Genomic DNA, 20,618 nt, shown 5'->3' with positions numbered 1-20,618 from the left:
TTCTGATTTAGAGACTTTAAATGGCTGAAAATTCTTGATAAAATGCTCCAATCATTAATTAAATTATTGGCAAAAGATGCACTTTAAATCTAGTCTGAACATTAATCACTGAATATTATTCTGAATCCATCTTGTAGATTAAAGAGCCCTTCACTATCAGATTTTTTTTCAGATGATCAGGTTATCTTCTAACATTTTCTTGGGCAAATGTGATGGAGTTTATTTGGTTTCCCACTGCAAATAAGGCTTCCCATTCTCAAATCATTCTGATATCTTTTTCCTGAACTCTTTCCTGGCATCCTTTTGAGAACAGAAAATCCCACTATACGGGTAACCAGATACAGACATAATCCCTGCTTTTAGAGGCCAACAGTTTTAGACCTTCGTCCTAAAAATGGTTCCTGATCAACTCCACTACTTTGCAATCAACACATCTACATATGGAGTTAGCCAGGAACAAGTCCATATGCAGACAAGCCCTGTGAAAACAGGTTATGAAGAGCTGTTGACAGGTTAGGCTGTTTGTGTTTCTGATTTCTTACGTTTCTGACTGAGGAAATGCCATATGGAACATTCTCATTATATATTCCCTCCCCCCTCATATTTACAGGTACATGTTTCTGGCACCAGCGATACACAACTAAATACCCAGTATTCTTGGTCACAATTTTACATATCTTTCAACAGAGTCTGTTAGACTTCTGTTTCTTTCTTGCCTCCTTAAATAAGAAGAAAAGCAAGTGGTATTACTGCAGTATCAATGTCAAGAAACTAAAGGCCTGATCCATCTCCCATTAACATTAATGGCAACCCCCCTGTGCTTTCAGGGGATGTTAGTCTAGACTAGCAATAATGGCCAGCTTCTTCATGCTCAGGAGCCATTTTTATTCCCAAACAGATATCTTACAATCAGATGAGTGCAACCAGGTCTGCATGGCACTACACCTGACCTAATAAATCCTGCTTATTTTGAAAGCCAGGTCCAACTGTTAGGCCACAAGTGAAATCATCCCTGGAACAGAGCAATCATGAGTTATAAAACTCCTAAAAATGATACTTTTTCTGCATTAGTCACTTGGCTACAYTGTGCATATTCTATTTCCATCGTTCTTGTCATATTGAAACTAACATTCTGCATTGCTTATGTTATGAAATATCTTATAATACAGATATAGGATGAGAAATATAGCTGAATTAGCATTACAAAAACAACTTCAATATTGATAAATTTCCGAGGTTCTATTTTTTGTTGCTGATTATTTGGTTTTTCACTCTGGTGGATGGCAGTACAGTTTTGCATGTTTAATCTCTTTCTTTCAGCTGAGTGTATTTTGTATGCTATAAAAACATTTGTCTTTAATCTTTTCTATGTATTCTCTTTTTCCCCCTCCTATGAAAGCTACTTGATTTGGTGTTTATTTCATCCAGCAGAAAATACTTATCACAGATATGCAAAGGCAGCCTGACAGCCAGCTTCTCTTTGGGCACATTGACATCATCCTGAGCTCTAATTCAACTTGCAACACAATGCCTAAAACCGCACAGCCTCTGGACACAAAAGATCAACATGAGAGTACACTTGTGCTTTCTGTTGCCCTGTAAGCACATTGCCTTGTGAATGAGGAATCAGTCAAATAATGGGTTTGATAGTCTGTGTTTAAATAGGTAGTATAAAGTGCAAAAGTGTTTTGTGTGCATCACAGACAGGAAATCTTGTTCAAAGTTCAGGGCTATGAAAGTCCATTGGCTAATTCTTCAACATCTCTCCCAGTAAAAGGATACTTTCATGTGTATTCATGTGTATTCAGCATTCATTCATGCTATTTCACGTGTAATCACTACTCTTCAGAAGGAATGAGGAAGCTGTAATGTTTTAGCTTGGCCAATGGGCCAAACCGGAGCTGCGCTGCGTGCTAAGTGCATATATACCTAGTGAAAGATAAATCCTGTCCTCAAGATTGGGGTGAACATAGCTTACCCTGCTAACACTGATCACAGACCAGTGCATGTACACAGGGAACCCTTACATATTGGATAACTTGCTGTGAATTGCTGCTCCATGATAACTTATTTGTATAGTCATACATGTAATGAGTTGTATCTTAATCCTCTACCAATAAGGAACAAGCTAACCAACTGCCTTTTTATTTCTGAGTGTTCAGAACCCAGAGTGTGGTTGGTTGTCTGTCTGAGCTCTGCATTTTCCCATCTGGAAGATGATGGAAGAGAGGGGGAAAGAGACCTTAGCGTTTCTATAGTTTTCCTTTCAAAGATAAATAGCTTGGTTGAGAGAAGAGAGAACGTAACTGAAACCACCAAGACAATCTGTTCTTTGAACTGGTGGGGTTGGGAGGTTAAAGGATTTTTACAAATAATAATAAAAAAGACAAGTATCAGTCCATGTCTTTGACAGGAAGGCTCTGCTCTGTGCCATATAAAATACTATAATATGGAAATCTTACATTATCTGTCTTTCTCTTGTAGAACTAGTACATTCTCTTCTTATCATTATGTCTCATCTGGTACATTATTCAAATGCAAGCCAAAGTATCCCATCACTTGAGATATCACAGAAACAAAAAACAATGTGAAGAAGCTCATAATAAACACAAAAACTTGCTTCTTGGCCTTCTAATGTCCTGCTTGCATGGTCAATCAGTTTGAGGGCTGTTCTAACCTACGATAGTTTGTGACAACCTCCAAGACACTGTTACGTCAGGCCAAGGACAGCTGGTTGGCAGCAGTCCTGGCCCATATTCCCCCACTGGCTTCACATGGTCTCTAGTTTTGACATGGGCAGCATACAAGAGGATTCATAAATTCTATGCCACTTGGGGACTTTGTATTCCATAAAAATACCCATATAATCACCAAATTTTTATCCCACAAGGACAGGACAGGAAAAGGATCTAATCTTAACCATTTAGGATATATATATTTTTAAATAGACTAAGTAAAAATCCTAGCCATTTATTCTTTCTCTCTTTTAAAACATGGTTAGTTTCTTTAATGCAGTTGACCTTAGAGATTCACCACTGCACATACTGCAATTTGAATCAGAAATATGCTGCTCATTAGACTGAATCTAAGCAGAACTCTTCTTTGATAAACTAATCTTTGTAAAATCCACCATGCTGCTGTGTTTAAACAGAGCTAGGAGCTAGCTATCAGTTCTCTTCTTCATTTTGTTCTCTTTCAATAGACTATTTAGAGTGCAGCAAGGTAAAAAAATAGGAATGGAGCACCCCAACAGATATTAGGGCTGTATTCTTCCTTTCACGAGAAACTCAAACCACACAATCCTTACATCAATCAGCATGAAATACATCATGTTAAATCCCTTATTTCTTTAGCATAATATGAAGTCTCTCTTTCTCTCATATTACCATTCTGGTCAGTCAGGTATGTGAGGTTTTCTAGGCAACAGGTGTTTTTTGAAATAAAATACAACTTTCCCTTCAGCTCATTATGTGGAAGAGACAGCAGCTGCAAGCATAATGCTGAGGACACATGGTCTATAAGACACCCAGAAGAAAAACACTCCTTGTTCCACTTGTTAAGGTAAAGCACAGATGTTGCTGCAGTGATAAGTAGGAGCATAAGGCAACCACAGTCTGTCTGCTTCATGTTGTAAATTCAGAATCTAAGATTTCAGAATATTTAATAGGCTGCAATCAAAATCACCAGTTTCTTTATGTAAGGGAAAGTTGTTTATGTCTTATCTAATAGTCCTGAACAAATATTCCTTATTACAGTTTGCATTACACTRTCATCAACAATATGCTAGGGACTATCTACAGACTTGGCAGATAAATCATAAATATTCTTTTATATGAACTCAGTTATGAGTGTCGGTGACAAATGTGTAAATTAATACATTTACAGATTTACACTATTTACAGATAATTTAAATTAAAAAAGGTTTAGTCATYTGGAATTTTAAATACAATTCTTTCCCTGCTTAGTGTTGGGGTGCACTACCAACATGCACTACTAAGGCTATTTACGTATCCTGCAGTTTTAGACTGTTGAGAAATCAACTGCAAAAAATGGTGTCTGACAAACTTCATGACCAATGCTAAAACAGATCCTCTCCAGGATCTGTTCAAGGGATCAACTCTCTGTTCAGTTAGGTGAAAATTTTTTAATTATTATTTTTTCCCTAATTTCTTTTAAGGGCAAGGTAGGTAAATACTAGCTTACAGTATCACTGTAAAGGTGAAAAGGCTTTTTCAAATAAGAAGGAAATGCAGTATTTCCTTAAAAACACAAGGAACCTCTAAAATTGTCCCATCTCCTTACTCCCTCCAATCTTTTAGGCCTGTCTAAATCAGAAACTCTACCCTACTAACAAGAATGTGTAACACCACAGAGAAAACACAGCTCACAAAACAGTTGCAGAGCTCTTGTTCCATAGACTGGTTACTTCGTCTGTCTTGCAAAATATATATGCTGTCTTTGCAATTCCAGTAGCTTGCAGGGCTGCATGCTTTTCTGACTACAGAGTTTGTGATGTGGAGCAGCAGCTGCAATGAACTGGGCAATGATTAATACACATGGAGAAGGGCTTGATGGCACGGACCTACTAAGAAAAGTGAAAAGCTTCACACTCCTTCAGACCTAGCTCAAACTGACCCTGCCTCTTTTGTGTGGCTTTTTTGGCAAAAACTATATTGATAAGCTGTTGTGAACTATGGTAAGATGGGTCCATCATTTGTCATTCTATCACCACCAGCTTTAGAGAATACAGGCTTAAAAAATAAAATTAAACAAACAAGCTCTGGTCACAACATATTATAAGAAAGGTTATAAAGTTATTTCAGCATGAAAATATACCATGGTACTTCCTTGATATGACATATGGGTTAAAAAAGGGACATTTTAAAATCTGATATGTCCATTTTTTTCAGTTTCCTATGGCAGTTCCAAATGGAAGAAATGTGAGTGACAAAAAAAAAGAAAGGAAAGCAAAATCTTTACATGAATTGGTATGATGATTACATGCTCAGAAGATGTAACCAAAAGAAGTTATTACTGTTCCACCCTGCCTTTCTTCCTACTGTTTGTTACTCATTTGTTGAATCTTGTTCTGAACTGTATTCCTCTCCTGCAAAGGGCTTAGCAGCCAACAGGACCATTCAAATGGCTTGCGATTAAGAATATTTATGTATTTTGTATACTGTAGCCTTTGAGCTTTGGTGCTGGAGAAGAGGGGCAGCCTCTTGTTATGCGACCATATAGCCATTGGCCCTTCCCCAATCAAATGTCCAAGTGTGTTATGCCAGTGTTATTACTGCTACAAGAAATAATAATTCAGACAATTGCTATTAAGATTCTCTTATACTCTGCAGTCAAGGCAGATCATACCGATCCCAAGACTTGTACACATATTGTGGGGGAAAATTTGGATAAATACTCACATGTGTCTTCACATCACCTTCAAGAATCTTGCTGTACCTGAGAAACTCAGCAACACACCCATTCAGCAGCCTATCAAAGGCTTCAACATATGGTGCTATGCCTGTGGAAGAAAAGCATTCCATTATAATTGGTTCGTAAAGTACAAAATGTATAGAACTTTCCTTTGTAGCACATGGGGGAGAAATACCATAGAAACGGGGAAGTTGCTTTAACCTAATTTCTGCTGTACTCATTGATTTGTGAAATTTGTGAAAAAGCTTATATAATGATTCTTTTCTAGCTAGAAGGAAAAAAAACCCTGCTCCCAGTAGAACTTGGCTAGGAGCATGAAGAGAATTTAATCTGTATACTGTAAGTGGCAAGCCTCTTTTGTGCTAAAATAACAGGTGCTAAAGTAAACATTCCTCAGCCCTTCAAAGGCCTAATGGCCTGATAAACCTGTCTTAACAAAATTCTATTATTGTACATAAAACAAATGTCATCCCCTAAAGCAAATGTACTGAACAACTATTTTTATATCACCCCTCATTCTTGAAGCTCTCTATATTGTTTGGTGGCCATTAATAACAAGTAATTCAATTTCCGGTTAAGACTGAGTCTTTAGATAACAACAGTTTTATTCTGCACCTGAAAGGAATCAGTCTGTTGCCAGTCAATTTATGCAGTGAGATGTGGCATTGTAATCTCATTATTTTGTTGTCTGACCTTGCAAAACTGTCACTGGAGAAAGAAAAYTCAGGCAAGTCTTCTAGACAACACAACCCAATGGCTATGTATGTGCKGTGTATTCTGACAGAGGAATAAAAATGCTATTTTCTTTATGGCATACAGAACAGTGTTTCCTGATAAAGTGGACAATCAGAAAACCCAGATTAGACTCAGTTTCTTACATAACTGACTTTCTAAATGGCTTTATGTGATACCTTCTAAGACAGCAAAAGTAATCTTTTCCGGAATGCTTTCCAGCTCTCCCTTTACTCCCTGACATATCCTCATGTCTTGTTTATGCCTCAGAACCTTTGCCAGGTCCAGCATGAGTGATGCATGTGTGAATTTATGGCATTTGTGAGATCTGAGAGACCAAGGTTAAAATTCTTCCCAGCCTCTCTCCCTCATTAATGAAGCCTGAAGACTGCTCTGAAGAGGTACCAGGCTTTCCCCAGATAGTTTGCTTTAACCTTTTGGCAGTATATGACAACTGGGTCCAAATTCATAATCTTGAAAGCCCTCTTTATTCCATAAAAGTCATCTGGCTCCTTGACAGAAAAAAAGAAAGGCTCTCACAATGAGAGTTTGCAACGGCCTGTGAAAAAAATTGTAGTTAGACAGCTAGGCAGGATTTCAAGGCTTCTTTTGTTCTCTTGATGTCACTCACCTTTAATTCTGAGGAATTTCTGGGCTTTCTTCCATATTAAGTGTTTATATGTAAACCCCTCAAATGACCTAGTGTACAAAAGGTTTTAGTTGTGGAGATGCTTTCCAAAGTCCATTTAATGTTCTTTGTCAAAGTCTATGTGTGTCTCCAAGAGAATCATTGTAACCTTCTACTTTAGAGCAGAGCTTTAAATAGCAGCTCACCAAATGGCACTTGTCCTATGTAAAACCAGAAAGCAGCTATGGTTTTTTTAACTATTCAATACAGCTAGTGTCCAAGAACATTTACTAGGGTTTGCTGTGGGCTGTGCAGAGCAGTTGAATGATTTGTTTACAATCCTGCCATTGTAATACCATTTAGGAAAAAGGCAAAGGTACGTTTCTCCCATCCTCCCCATTATTTTGCCATTTCTGAAAAGGTATTAATAAAAATGTCAAGCTTATTTTTTGTAATAATTGTAATGGTCATTTGTGGGAGGGGGTCATGGTAGAAGAAAGCAATATATCTCCATTCCACTCCACTATCCATTATCCATTTTACTTTCACACCTCCACTAAAGATTTTAAAAATTTCATGTTCTTTGGCTGAGTTTCAGTTTTAAAGGAGAAAAAGAAAGACAGCCCTTTTCTGTAAGGCTGTCAACTCTGCAACTGCTGTGGAGACTACGTGTGCAGAAACACAGGAGCACTGGCATACAGAATTATGTTTGTGGCACATAAGCATATCAATTCCCCAAACTGAAGAACTGCTACAGTCTTCCCTAACTGCATCAGCAAAGGCTAGATGTGTCCCCATGTGAGAAAAATTGGCCTGGAGAAGTGATGCAGGCTGGCAAGCATCCCATGGCCCCACTCTTTCCAGCTGCTTACTTCAGTCACCCAGTGGCTCTATTTTATAATCCCTCACTGATAAGGTTTGTCAGTTGGTTTCTTCTGGGGTTCTGCTGGGGTTTTAAAGCTGTCCTTCCTTGAGCGGTGAATCTCTTCAGCCGTTCCAGCTCTTAGGTTAGGCAATGGGTATAGCAATTTTTGTGTAATCATGTAACATAGTGAGTTGACTTCCTGTTCTGAAAGCAGCCCTGATTCTGCTGAGATTCACCTAAATGGATTCATTGTAGGAGGGAAGCCTGTGTTTTTGAAAAATGTAGAGTTCCTAGTAGCAATTAATTTATCTGTCATCTTGTGCATGGATCATATGTTTCTCCCTGACTTTGCTAAGGTTTACTAGCTGTCTAGATTTTCTCTAGACTGTACAGATTTTATTACCGAAGCTTACTCTGACCAGCAAACACATTTGCTGTGGGAGCCTGCTGGAAGATGCTGCCTTCCTGCCATACAAACACACTGCTTTAAGTTAGCTGTCCCACAGTAATTGCCAGTGTGTAGGTTCTCAGCCCATGACACATGAGAGTGGGGAAGGGTCCCTTGCAGGTGTTGTTGGATAAGGCCCGGCATACAGTTACAATAAGGCAGCTGACCTCGGTAACTTGCTTCTGTGTCAATAAGGTAGCTGCTTGCAGCTTTCTGCTCATTCTGCACGGCAGCTGAGCCCATGCTGGCATGTGCTCTTCTTTGGAGAATGCAGGGCCAAGGGATATGGAAAGCGAAGGACATTAAGTTAAGAAAGGGGGGAGTATGTAGGGATACTGGGTGAAAAAGCAAGCTCTTGAGAAGGGTGAGGGCACCTCTATTCAGTCAACATTAGAATTGCCATATTTATAAGTTTATTTACCCTGTGCATTTCAGAAACAAGAAATTTAAGGAGTGAAAAAATGTGATCTGGCAATATGGAGTGAATAAATGAAGGTAGATTTTTTTCATCTATTCTCCAATGTAGTGCTTTGGAGATTCACTTCAGAAGGGAAAACTCAAGAGAGAATACAAAATAAGGCCAAGGATGTGTGGCTGCTCTTAGTGAACAAATGCTTATGAACAGATTCCTATTTGATTAAGGATATTAGGCAATTAAATGAAGTAGCTTGGCACTGTGAAATTCACAGAACTGAAGAATAAACCCAGTGTTTATATTTCTGACTTCTTCAGGAATATTTATGCTGTAAATTTTTAGGGCATCTCATTTCTTCTGCTAATTGGGTTCAAGCAGACATTTTAAACTGGTGAGTTATCTATAACAGTATAAATGCTAAAATGGAAAGAGCAATAAAGCTTGAAATATGGCCAGTATATTTAAGAGACTAGTCAAATCTTGAATCTTCTAGTCTGTATTAATTTATAGTTATGCTTATGGCTAAGCTTGTGACATGTCATTTCCAAACACATTTTTTTAAATATTACTTTCTTTTAATGTGAAAGTCTTAGGGGATGGGATTGTATTCCCTTTTATACAACAAGCACATGCTCTTCTTACAAACTAATTTTTTAATATCAGAAAAAGACAATATTTCAAAAAGAAGCATGCTTACTTCCATTGACTCCATTGATTGCATCACACTCCATTCCACCAGATCTGTGTGAACCTGAAAATAATGATTCGAGCCGAATCACTGCTTTCTCCAGTCTCTCCACCAAACCATGAGTCTCTGCCATTCTGAAAAAATTAAAGAGGGAAACAGTGTTAGACCCCTCAAAACCTAAGAAAATGGGCTTTACTCCATGTTCCAGTTCTGTTAGTCTTGTGGCTTTATCTTTCATCAACTTTTAGGGTAAAACTTGTATTTTTTAAGTGATTGTTTTTCTGGCATGTAAGCAGTTACAGTGAAGCTGCTGACATGGTAACTCGTTTCTGTGTCAACAAGGAATATGTTCAGGACTCAGCCCTGGTTTTCCATTGCAAACAGCAGACACAAACCACTGCTAGTGCAGCTTTGGACAGTCTATATTTGGACAGTTTATGATGAATCATGAAAATGAAGTATGTGGATGCTCCCAATCAGATATTGAGAAGACTGAAATATTTATAAATGTAATTGGTTATGCCTACAATGATTTGCACCAGCCATTTACAGAGACAAAAATACACACCTGATTAATACTTGATCGAAAGCCAGACTTTAAATGTGTACCTCCTGGATTTTGGAAAGGTACGTTCTAAAATTTCCCTGGGGCTTTTATGCTTTGTAGTAAGACTCAGCCCCATCACTGAAGACTACACAAGAAGCCAAGAAGGTCTTTCATTTATTTTTCAGGTGTGATTTCTCATCACTTCCTTTTGTTTTCTTATGCAAGTACTTGAGGCGAGTCAGTGTTTCCAAAGCTTTTTAAATCAAGCACTAATTAACCTTTGGAAAGAAAAAGCGAGGGGTGTACTTGTGCAGCACCGCCACTGTGCTTTTGATTTAAAATGAAATAGAAATTAGCCTAAACATTGAACAATTCATACATTTTTTTATTTCCCCACAGTGTGATTATCTGCTTTCTTACATGTGAGGAAGTGTAGGCACCGACATTTTTGAAAACTGGCCAATGTACACAGTGCTCCATACTGGCTGAGAAGCAGTTATATAAGCAAAAAGGCAAAGCTAGGTTCAAATCCCCCATCATTTAGTTTAAGGAGTTTAACGTACGTGTTTCTCGCTGAAGGGTGGGAGCGTTTTACTCTGCCGAGTGCCATACAGGAAAGGTGGCAAGCGGGCCAACRGGCAGCCCCAGTGGGGCGAAGCCGCTAGTCGGCCGGCTCAGCCACAAAATACTAGCGTATGGCTTGTAGAGTCAGAACGGTTAGGCACCTGGGGTGCATGTGTGCCTGTGTGAGTTYCTGATAAACATCCCGCTGAAAGTGAGAATGTTTTAGAGAAAAAGCGGAACGCGAGATTCCAATAAACTGGCCAATGCTGTGCAACCAAACAGCCCAACACCATGCTTCTTCCATGGCCCCTTCCCCTGCAAACAAGTGCCTAGACGCTATTATTAAAAGGTAAAATAATGTGAAAAGAAGGCTTTTAATTCAGTAATTATTATTAATAATCCTCATGAATAAAAATCATAGTATTTTTATTCTTTAAACCTAAGTATACGAGGATATGAGCTTCTAGGATTATGGAAGCACATGCCGAGCTCTTCTGCCAAGTCGTGCTGTCTGTCAGCCGAGATGGGACCTTTAAGCTTTCCCCGATAAATATAGCGGGGTTTGTGTTTGACCTGAAAGTGAAGCAGAAGATTTTACAGTGAGAAACCCTGGGGAGAACCATTCTCATGAGAAAGTTTTGGCCAGAGTTTATGGGTTTGTTCCTATTTACGTTAAATATTAAAAAAAAGCACCCCCCCAAAAGAGGATGACAGTACACAGCGTGCCTGTAAACACTGTCCAAAAATTGGAGTGGGGTCTCTTCTGCTGCTATTGGAAGTGCACACTGCTCTATTTGAAAAAGCAGTGAATTTTCAAAAAAATCTTGCTTTTTGTTAGGTAACAAATATCTTGTCAGGAATGAGATAAAGGTATCAGGACAGCTTCTAAAATGTGCAAATTTTTCTGACAATATTAAAACTTCTTTAAAGAAAAGCACCCTTATTTCTCAGAAATATTATGGACACATTCTATTCACATTTTACACTACTAAGCCTAAAAATGTGCCAATTTTAACAGTTAGGTTTTAAAAGCACCTAAAGTCAGGCTGGTCTGACCTAGCATTTTGACTGACAACTCTTTTCATCAGCATTTTAAAGTATATTCTGATGGTTTCCAGTATAGTTCCTGTTCGTCTTTATTTGAAGACATGGTAGGCAGCTTTTTTTTTATCTGCCTTAAAATTTTCATTGATGACACATACAAAATTTATTTGGAAGGCGTGTTACTTTTTGGTCTTTCAGCCTGGTTTTGCCTGCTGAAGGACCCAGTTCTGATTTGACAACACACCCCTGGAGGTCTGAGAAATCTTATAAATGAACAGAGCAAAGCCTGAGATAGCTCAGACTTGTACCGTCTCACCCAAGAAAGCACCTTCTGTAAGATGCTACAAATATGGGTTATAGCATACAGCTTAAAGGAATAATCCAGCTCAATAACCCTATGGACATTTTTATGCAATACTCTCCAACTACAGCGTAGTCTTTTGCTCACTATATTGTTCAGAGTTTTATTCTGTTCCCATTAGCTGGAGACCTACAATATCATTCTTCTAAAAGCTGCTATCACCAGCAAGGCAATCATAGCATAATATATTGTTCTAGTCTTTTTAGACAGAAGTAGGAATCATTTTTACCATAAAAACAGAGCTGCCAGGTTTTCACTGTTTTTATGAGAAATGTTTCTCTCAAGAATTCCTTTTTATCCACCTATTTATAGATGCATGACTAGATGGTATTTGTATCTATACTCATATACATGTGTGCACGTAAGTATATACGCAAGCAACCCTGTTATATATGAATAAAGTACAAGTATACTTCTGTCATTACAATGACTTATTCTGGAGGAATGTATGTACATACTGATTTGTCAATAATTATCTAACAGTAAATTTAATTACACTGTAGATAACACTTCAAGAGCAAATCAGTTGTACATAAAATAACCTTACATTTAGACTTTGCCTTACCATCCATCCTACCTGAACTATGATATTTTATAAACAAGATAGGAATTACCTTCACTCTTCTGAAGTGAAGACTCCACTGAGCAATAGCATGACAACCTCCCTTGATCCATTCTTGATCTAAACATTGACATCTTTGTCTATATTTAGGAATTCACATATTGATTCATATTATGACAGCTTTCAGCATTCTCTTGCCTATATTCAGCAGTCCATCTGATTAGTCACCATTCCACACACTGCACTCTGAAGGGTCAAACTGACATCCTAAAGCCACAATTGAGAAGGACTTAGAACATAAATGGTACAGACTATGTAAAGATGTGATGTAGAATCAGAGATTATATTATAAATAGATATAAAGGACTGGATCTACTTATACTGCCAAATAAAATCTTTGCATGTTAATGAAAAGTAAGATGATGTAAGTACATCTGTGGGATGCTTCCACTCCTATAAAGCACATTTTTTCATCAAGACAGATTCTCTGTCTTGTCTTACTGGAATTTTAATTAAAGCTTTGATCTTGATGTGGATTATCAGGGTTAATCATAAATCTTTTCCTGGAGTTGATCCTGACTACCTATAAGGAATGAAAAAGGACAGTGCTTCAACTCCAGTGTAATCCTGCATCTAATCGCTCTCTTGGTGGAGAAGCACACTGTTCTTCATTGAAAATAAGGTCAACTAAGAAGCCTGGGAAGGTGTTAACTCACATCTATTGATGATCATTTAAATGTTGACATTAAATGTTAGATGTTTTGTGTACACAAAAAATAGAAAGAGGATCCACAGATCTGCCCTGTTTACTCTTAGTGGTATCTTTTTTTGGTGCTAAAGGCATGTGGCAGTACTACCATCTGTCATTTCTTCTCCAAATGAGGTGAAGTCAAAACCAGGTAGAACAGGGCATGCTGAAGACCAAAAAGCAGATCTCCTTTTATAGACAGGCCTTGAGAGAATATCACTGCTTTTCTCCCCATTTTGACACCTGTCACTAAGCACCATTTATCTATTGTCAAGGGAAAAAATGGTCTGTAGACTAAAATTCCCTGACATATTAATCTCAAATAGCAGTCAAATTAGAAGCAAAAGCACATGTATTGTTCCTGTTATCACCGTATGTGACTTACGACAGAGGACCATATTGCTTTATCTCAAGAAGAAACAGCCTTAATGAGTCCACAGGGAAAAGCAGTATAGTAGAGCAGTGTAGTAGCATAGGATAAAAAAACCCACAAAATATATGATGACTTATCAGGTATGAAAAAATGGCAGTTTTAAGCATAGGAGTGGTACCACCCTGTAAAGTATAATTTTACTCTAAAAAACATCTGCAAAAGATAATATCATAAGGTTCCATAGTTTGTTTTACTTCCTAGCACTCTTTAAATTTAGAAGAAAAAAAATGACTTGTTCATTTATTGTTTTTTCCTAAATGCCGGTCCTTCCAAATCCACTTGGCATCTGAAAAACCAATCCAGGTCTGACACATTCTCATCATCTGAGATGCTGCAGGTCAGATTGTTTTTCCTCTCTATGTCAAAAAAGGGCAGTTGCCTAAAACAGGATGTAGGCAGTGGTGAGGCATTTTTATTGCATTTAGCATTCCTATACTGCTTGGAAAATCACAATCTTATTCTTGAAAATATAGCTGCCTGTACATGCGCTCTCTCTCATAGTCTTTAATAGTTTGCTACTGAGATACATAATAAACAAAATATACASAAGAACCCAGACTGGCCGCTGGTACTGTCTTAAAGCCAGTCATGAATGTCTTACAGATCCAAAGTACTGTCTCCTCTAAGAGCTCTTCTGTACAATATATATCAAGAGAGGGGAAACGCGTACGCATTCCTGAACATCCCCTCAAATCACCGAAACGTCTTAGGGCACTTTATTTCTCAAGAAACCACAGTCAGCTTTGAGTCCGAGGTGGCCAGCGTTCCTCCCCTGCCATTTGGCTGTAATGAACTCCAGGCTGTGTTGGGCGCGCAGCCTTTTTGCCATCTTTGGCATCAGACCCAAAGCCATGCTGCTGCACCCCTTTCTAGTCGCTCCAGTGAAACCCGCTGGCTCGGGGCCTCGCGGGCTGCTCATTCCCAGGCAGAGCGCGGGAGCTGCCTGCTGCTGGCTGAGTGGCTACCGAGGTGCCACTGAAGCTATCTGGGGTATTACTGTAAAAGAGTTGGGGTGGAGGAAGCACCGCAAGGGAGTATCTGTTAGAAGTAAGAGTGTGTTAGTAGACAGAACTGTTACCTTGTATGGCTCGTGCTTTGTCTCCCATTAGCTGTATGGGAAGAATGTAAACGGAGGCTTGTCAAAGTGATATCAAATTGGATTACACCAGAAGACCTCTCAGAAAGGCCCTGGGTGAGGAGAATGACTGAGGGTTCAAATTAGAGCCTCTGGTGAGGGTTTTTTTTCATGTTTTGCCCCTAGATCTGCTACAAGCTCCTTTGGAAGCAATGTTCTTCTAAGTACAGAGAAAAGCTAATTTTTTTTTCCTTACCCTAGTAAATACTCTTGTCTATCTAATGGTATTTAGACTTTTGGCAAGTTTTATTTTGGTCAGAATAGACAAGTATTACAGTTAGAATGGGGAGAAGACAAAAATGTCTGCGGGAAGTCTGCTTTTTGTAGATGGGTATACCATTTTGACTGATAACTCAGTTTGAAGTCTTGGCTGGTTCTAGTAGACTCATCACAAAGTATTTCTGTCTGCAGCTCAGTGTGTATGTTAAAACTGCTGATATGCTACAAACGACTTCTCTGTTGCTGTGCTTAGAAGTGTGCTACCTAAATTATCTTGTCTATGGACTTCCGTCTTTTTTGCATATCCTTTGTGATTTTAAACGATTATTTTTTATTAGCAAAAGAGATTTTGGTGTAGAAGAGAAAAAAGCAGATCCATGTTATATCTCTTCCATTTAACCTAACATCGTTTCCTTTGGCTTCATGGTGTTGGTACCACAAAACATACTTTTCTGTTTGTATCCTGGTTCTTCCCTCACTTCCTCCTTTCTCCCAGTGATCAGGCTGCTGTCTATGAAAATAAACATGGAGGAAAGGAAGGGAGACATTTTTGTATCACACTATTTAAAAAATATTACAAAACTGCTTTGTAAAACAATCTCTATTTTGACAAGTACCCCTAAGACTGTTAATGCATTTTAGATTTATCACATGCCAGCTTAGCCCCATAATTATGGGTAAGCAACTGCATGTCAAGCTATGTGTTTACAAGTCAATGTAATAATAGCATGGACTGTGGTTAGGCCTCTGATAATTTAATTTGAATTCTTTAAAATATGTCGTGTTCATGTATGTGCTTAGTATTTCCTGGAATATCAGTTCCATTTCTAATTATATATGAATAAGTTATGTGAAGAAAAGAGCTCCCATCCCTTGCTGAATAATTCTGACTGTTTTATCAATTTTGTGATCACAAAGAACAACTCATTATTTAATGATATACTGAAGCAGTCAAGAGTTGACAGTCTGTGTAAGCATGATTGACTTAAAATAACCAAGGCAACCCAGTTTCCAAGTATATTCTCCTATTCTTTTTATGCTCCCTTTTTATGTCACCACTGCTCATAGTCTTTGGCTTGCTTTTATTTTCTTCTTTCCCTCCAATGAAGTGTAAGAGTTTTACTATCTCGCCAATCAACAGATATACAATGTTCTTAGCCACCTCATTTACTATGTATTACCATAGTGCTTTTCATGTAATCAAGCATCCTAAAGGCCTCGCAAGCCATTTAATTACCTGTCACAAGTCCAATTACTGTATGTAAGCAGACTGCCTTGCTGAACTGAGAAAATACTGCATGCAGGCATTGATTTTTATTTAAGTGCTTCAGCTCAATTTATAATAATTGAATAGTAAGATTCATAAGCGTGCTGCAGTTCAAATCAGATTGAACATACACTCTTATAAAGGTAAACTCCACAAAGCAAAAAACCTTACCTAGTGTTTCAATTCTTCTGAGATGTAAAAGGAGGAGAGCAAAGGGGGAAAGTTAATACTAGACAGATACTGTTGCAAACTATGAAATGATTTTTGCAGAAAAGATGAGACTGCAAAGTTATTAAGGACCAAGGTTAGTAGAAGTTCTGTTTGCTGTCAGAGTAGGCTTTCAGAATGCTACCACATCCTTTTTTCATATGCATATCCATATTGTGCCAAAGTCTGCATTTCTACCTTTCTGTTTTGGGGGGGATTTTCTCCACCATTAATGTTGAAGGATAATCCCTTCTACCATGCAGGCATTCCTCATTTAAATCTGCAAGAGTAGGTGTGAATATATACATAGCTCTGGAATATAGACATTACTTGAGCATATCTCATTTTGAACTTGAAAGTCAGAGGAATCATATCCCTTGCTGTGCAAAGGAAGTCACTCTGATGCTGCAGTCTAACAACAGGAATTTTGAGTAATGAAGACTAATACAAGTTGAAATATCAGTGGACATCTGTCAGGTGTCAGACTTGGGCTTATCTCAGCCAAGGTAGCTAGCATTCTTACTCTTACCAGAATATCTGGCTACAATTATGATTGCAGCACTCTGTGTCTGAGGGTTTCAGGCTCATTTTGGCTGCCCTGCTCAGCCTGCAGTTTTTGGCCTGTCTTCCTGCATGGTAGCAGCCAGGAGGGCTGAAGCAAACTGTGCTATTTGGGTATTCCCCTTGCTCTGCAACTGCTGTGGCTTCATTTGTGATCATTACTGATCACAAATGCTCAAGGCCATGACCCATCTCCCATTCCAAAAATCAGACCACTGCTTCTGCAATACCGCTAGCATTGCAATGGGTTGTGCCTTTGTTTCTGATGCAGGATGAAGTGGGCCACCTGCTACTAAAAAAGACCTTTCGATTTCCTGCTATAACCTGGTTACTACTTAGAGGTCTTAAGTTTTCATGATAATCCATGCAACATTGCTCACTTGCAAGACCTGAGAGATTCAGCAGTTTATCCTTCTTCTGTTTCAGTGTGAGGTGTCATGAAGCCCAGAAAGATCAAATTGGTCTTAGAAAAGGTTAACTTTACAAGCATCTAGGATTGTTGCTTTAGAAGATGCAGAGCTGTTAGCTGAATTGTTCTGCTGTTTCTTCTCTCTAAACAATGACTGATTGCACATGGAAACATAAATCGCTCTTTGCCTTGCTTCCAAAAAGCAATTAATTAGGTGTTCACATTAATTAATTAATAACTTCAATGCACTGGATATGAGCATGTCTTCTTGGAAAAATAAGACTCTACTCAGTTAGGTACTTGACCATTTACCTGTTTTTTGTATAGGCCAAAAATCCATTGGGCCTCTAATTCCTGGCATACTACAGTACTGGTATTTTGGATTTTACAAACAATTTCTCTAGCCTGTTCGTCTCTGAAAAAGTGTGGGTCAGAGAGAGCAATTTCTACTAGTATGTACTCAGGAGAGTAGCCTAAATGGGACCTTCGCTGGTAACAAAAACCCTGAAGTTTGACATAGTCAACATACCTGAACATATGCAGGCAAAATGAGGACAACGGTTGCCAGCACAGGTATGGACTAAGGCCATATCTATGCCATAAAGTCTTGCTAATATGGTGACAAAAGTCAGAGGTTTAAAACTCATGCCCTTGCTGAGCCAGCTGCATCAGCAAAATCTCTGCCATAGATGCAGCTGTGCTTATTGTGCTTTTGTCAGTTCAACATATACTATTTAGAGAAAGTGTTGATAGTCTGGTATAGTCCTAGCAGTGACATTCTTCAAGAATAGCTGAGCCTTTAGAGTTCAGAGCAGTTCTTATCAGAAGACTCAGTAAACCACATCTGACAAAATTATCCATTTCCAAGAAAATGGGAGCTACTGCAGCTGACTTTGTACCTCAGGAAAATGACACTGATGATGACAAATTCCCAGTTGCTCCCCTTATTGCAATAGATGCATTTAAAATTTTAGAGAAAGAAATTAAAATTATTTATTTATATTGGGGTGCTTAATCAAGTAAAATCTTTTAATCAGTTCATAATAAAACAGCTATCTGAATAATTACAATAACTTGTACTTGGTTTATTGGAGGTGTTTCTTTGTTTTGACCAATAAGCGTGGTAAGTAAAGAATGTTCTCCTGCATCTAGTCAGATGCTCTAACAGACAGTAACTTCAACTATTGATTTTGTTGCTGTTGCACATGTTGTTAGAACATCACAAAGAATATTCTTTAAAATACTTGGCAGTTCACCATTTTTCTCTCCAGAGTTCAAACCTCTTGCAATGTTATTGTCCCTGACAGGCTACAGATTGGAACATGGAAAGATTATGTGACTTGCTCCAGGTGATGTTGCAAGTCAATGTCAAGGCCAGGAGCTGAATACAATTGTCCTCACATCCAGCCTTCCCTGCTGCACTACACTCCTTTTTCCAATACCTGCTAATTCAGATTCCCATGAATCTTAGTCCTCTGGGAATTTTAATTCTATCATTTGGCTTTTTCCTAACTTAGGCTCCCCTTGATATTTTAAATGGTTAATATAAATTATACATTAGGGTTACAAAATCTAACAATAGAGAATTTTAAAATGTATATAATATTACCCTTGTTCCTTAGGGTATTTCAGGAATCACTTTTTTTCACTGAAGTGAGTGCCATAGCTGACAGGGGATAATGAAAACATGTCATACATCCACCATACTGTAATAGTAAATAATGCACATCCTCTTTTCATTTTTATTTAATTGAGAAAATATATTTTATTCATTACATTTGGAGTTGTGCCTGTCCACCTTCCACATATGAGCCGTATTCACTTACTTGAGGGGGGAAAAAGCAAATAAATCATAAGAATATTCTAAAGACTAACATTTTTGTTATGCCCAAGATCTAAAAGGTCTTATTGTTGTATGTGACTGGCTTTGTTACAGAAGGTATATTGGTTTTGTTCCTGTGCAATTTTTCTCAATATAGAATCAAATAGTGCTATGAAATCCTTGTTTTGAAAGTTTATAGAATCAGAAGAAACTTTACTATCATTATTTGCATAGTAAGTAATCAAAAGAAAATCCTAAGTTAAAATTTGCATAAAATTAGGTTATCAAAATACTCATTTTCCATCTATCAATAATGTCTAAAAAGGCCAGCTTTAAGAGTACTGTATTGAGTTTCAACTCATTCTATCTACCATTTGCCTATTTTAAATAATTTTTAAAGTTACATTTCTGAAGTAGGACTGATTTCCTGATTAGTTTCATAGAACAGTGAAACATGGTAGCCCATGAATCATTGCCACTTTTGTCTGACTTGCAAAAATAATAATAAAAAATTCTAGTATTGATCCCACCCTACCCCCCTTGCAAAACAGACTCCTTCAGGCTGTTTACTAATGCATTGGTCTCTATGTAGTTTTTTTCTGAAAATATTTCCCCTCATTTGAAAACAACCATGTGTAGGTGATGCATATAAAGAAAGCTATTTTTTCTTCCCAAATGGTCTTTTTTTAAAGACTGCCCCTACTCATTATGAAATCTGAATTTTATTTGATAAAAATCCTCACTGTTGATGCTATAATGCTAAGACACAGAGAGCTAATAATCCTCAAAGCAAAGGCCAGCTTGTACGTGTTTAGGTGGGGTCATGGCAAGTTCTCCCCAGCTTTGCGCAGGCCGAGTCTCTGGGGGAGCACTCCTTCCAAATGGCAAGTTACCGCAAAATGCAGCATCTCGGCTCTGCAATTCTTCACTTCTCTGTTCTTCCTGTCMCCTTCGGAATGTCTTTTTTCTTATTATTTGCAGAATTCGTTACACATATATATTTATATATAAACATACATATTCCTTCTTCGGCCCTCTCACCCCAGGATGCTGTTTAACCCTTTACTTTTCTCGGAGCCAAGCCTGCAGGCAGTGCCACCGCCGAGGCCTCCTGCCCCGGCGCACATCCGCGTGGCTCGAGCAGCCAGCGCCCGCCCCAGCACCGAGCCCTCCCGCCCGCGCGGAGCAGCATGAGGTCAGCCGGTGCCGATGGCACGGCGACGGCAGCACCGGCAGCACCGGCACGGTCAGACCTGCACAGCCGGGCGGCGGGTGCTGCTCGCCGCCTCGCACGCAGCGGTGCTGCCGGCTTTGGGGCGGGGGCGCGGGGGGGAGCCGGTGCGGCTCCCGGAGGGACCGCCACCCTCGGGTCTTCTCCCCCCGAGACGTCCCCGCTGCTGCCGCTTGCACTAGCGGCCCCGACGCGCGCGGGGCGGCTTCCAGCGCTCGGCGCGGCGCAGGTGAAACGCAGGGAGCCGGCGGCCGAGCCCGAGCCCGGGGCATCAGCGAGGCCGCGTCCCGTGGGCGCCG

At 39.0% G+C, this 20,618-nt stretch overlaps 1 protein-coding gene across 5 annotated transcripts in view; it reads right to left on the bottom strand.

Annotated features, from left to right (window-relative positions):
• The window catches only part of CAP2 (cyclase associated actin cytoskeleton regulatory protein 2), a 57,015-nt gene extending 47,673 nt beyond the window's left edge, over positions 1-9,342 (bottom strand). For 3 of the 5 annotated variants that reach the window (XM_026073315.1, XM_026073319.1, XM_026073318.1), the window contains exons 1-2: positions 9,219-9,342; positions 5,421-5,521 (exon numbers count right to left, since the gene is read on the bottom strand). In XM_026073315.1, coding sequence (XP_025929100.1) covers positions 5,421-5,521; positions 9,219-9,342 — 225 coding nt within the window. Of the gene's footprint in view, positions 1-5,420; positions 5,537-7,753; positions 7,779-9,218 lie in introns of all 5 variants that reach the window. The other 2 variants (XM_026073317.1, XM_026073316.1) reach the window with 2 other exon arrangements.
• Between the last annotated feature and the right edge of the window lie 11,276 nt (positions 9,343-20,618).

The sequence above is a fragment of the Apteryx rowi genome, unplaced genomic scaffold, assembly GCF_003343035.1.
Source record: "Apteryx rowi isolate R43461 unplaced genomic scaffold, aptRow1 scaffold_366, whole genome shotgun sequence".
NCBI lineage: Eukaryota > Metazoa > Chordata > Aves > Apterygiformes > Apterygidae > Apteryx > Apteryx rowi.
This window is presented reverse-complemented; position numbering and strand designations above follow the sequence as displayed.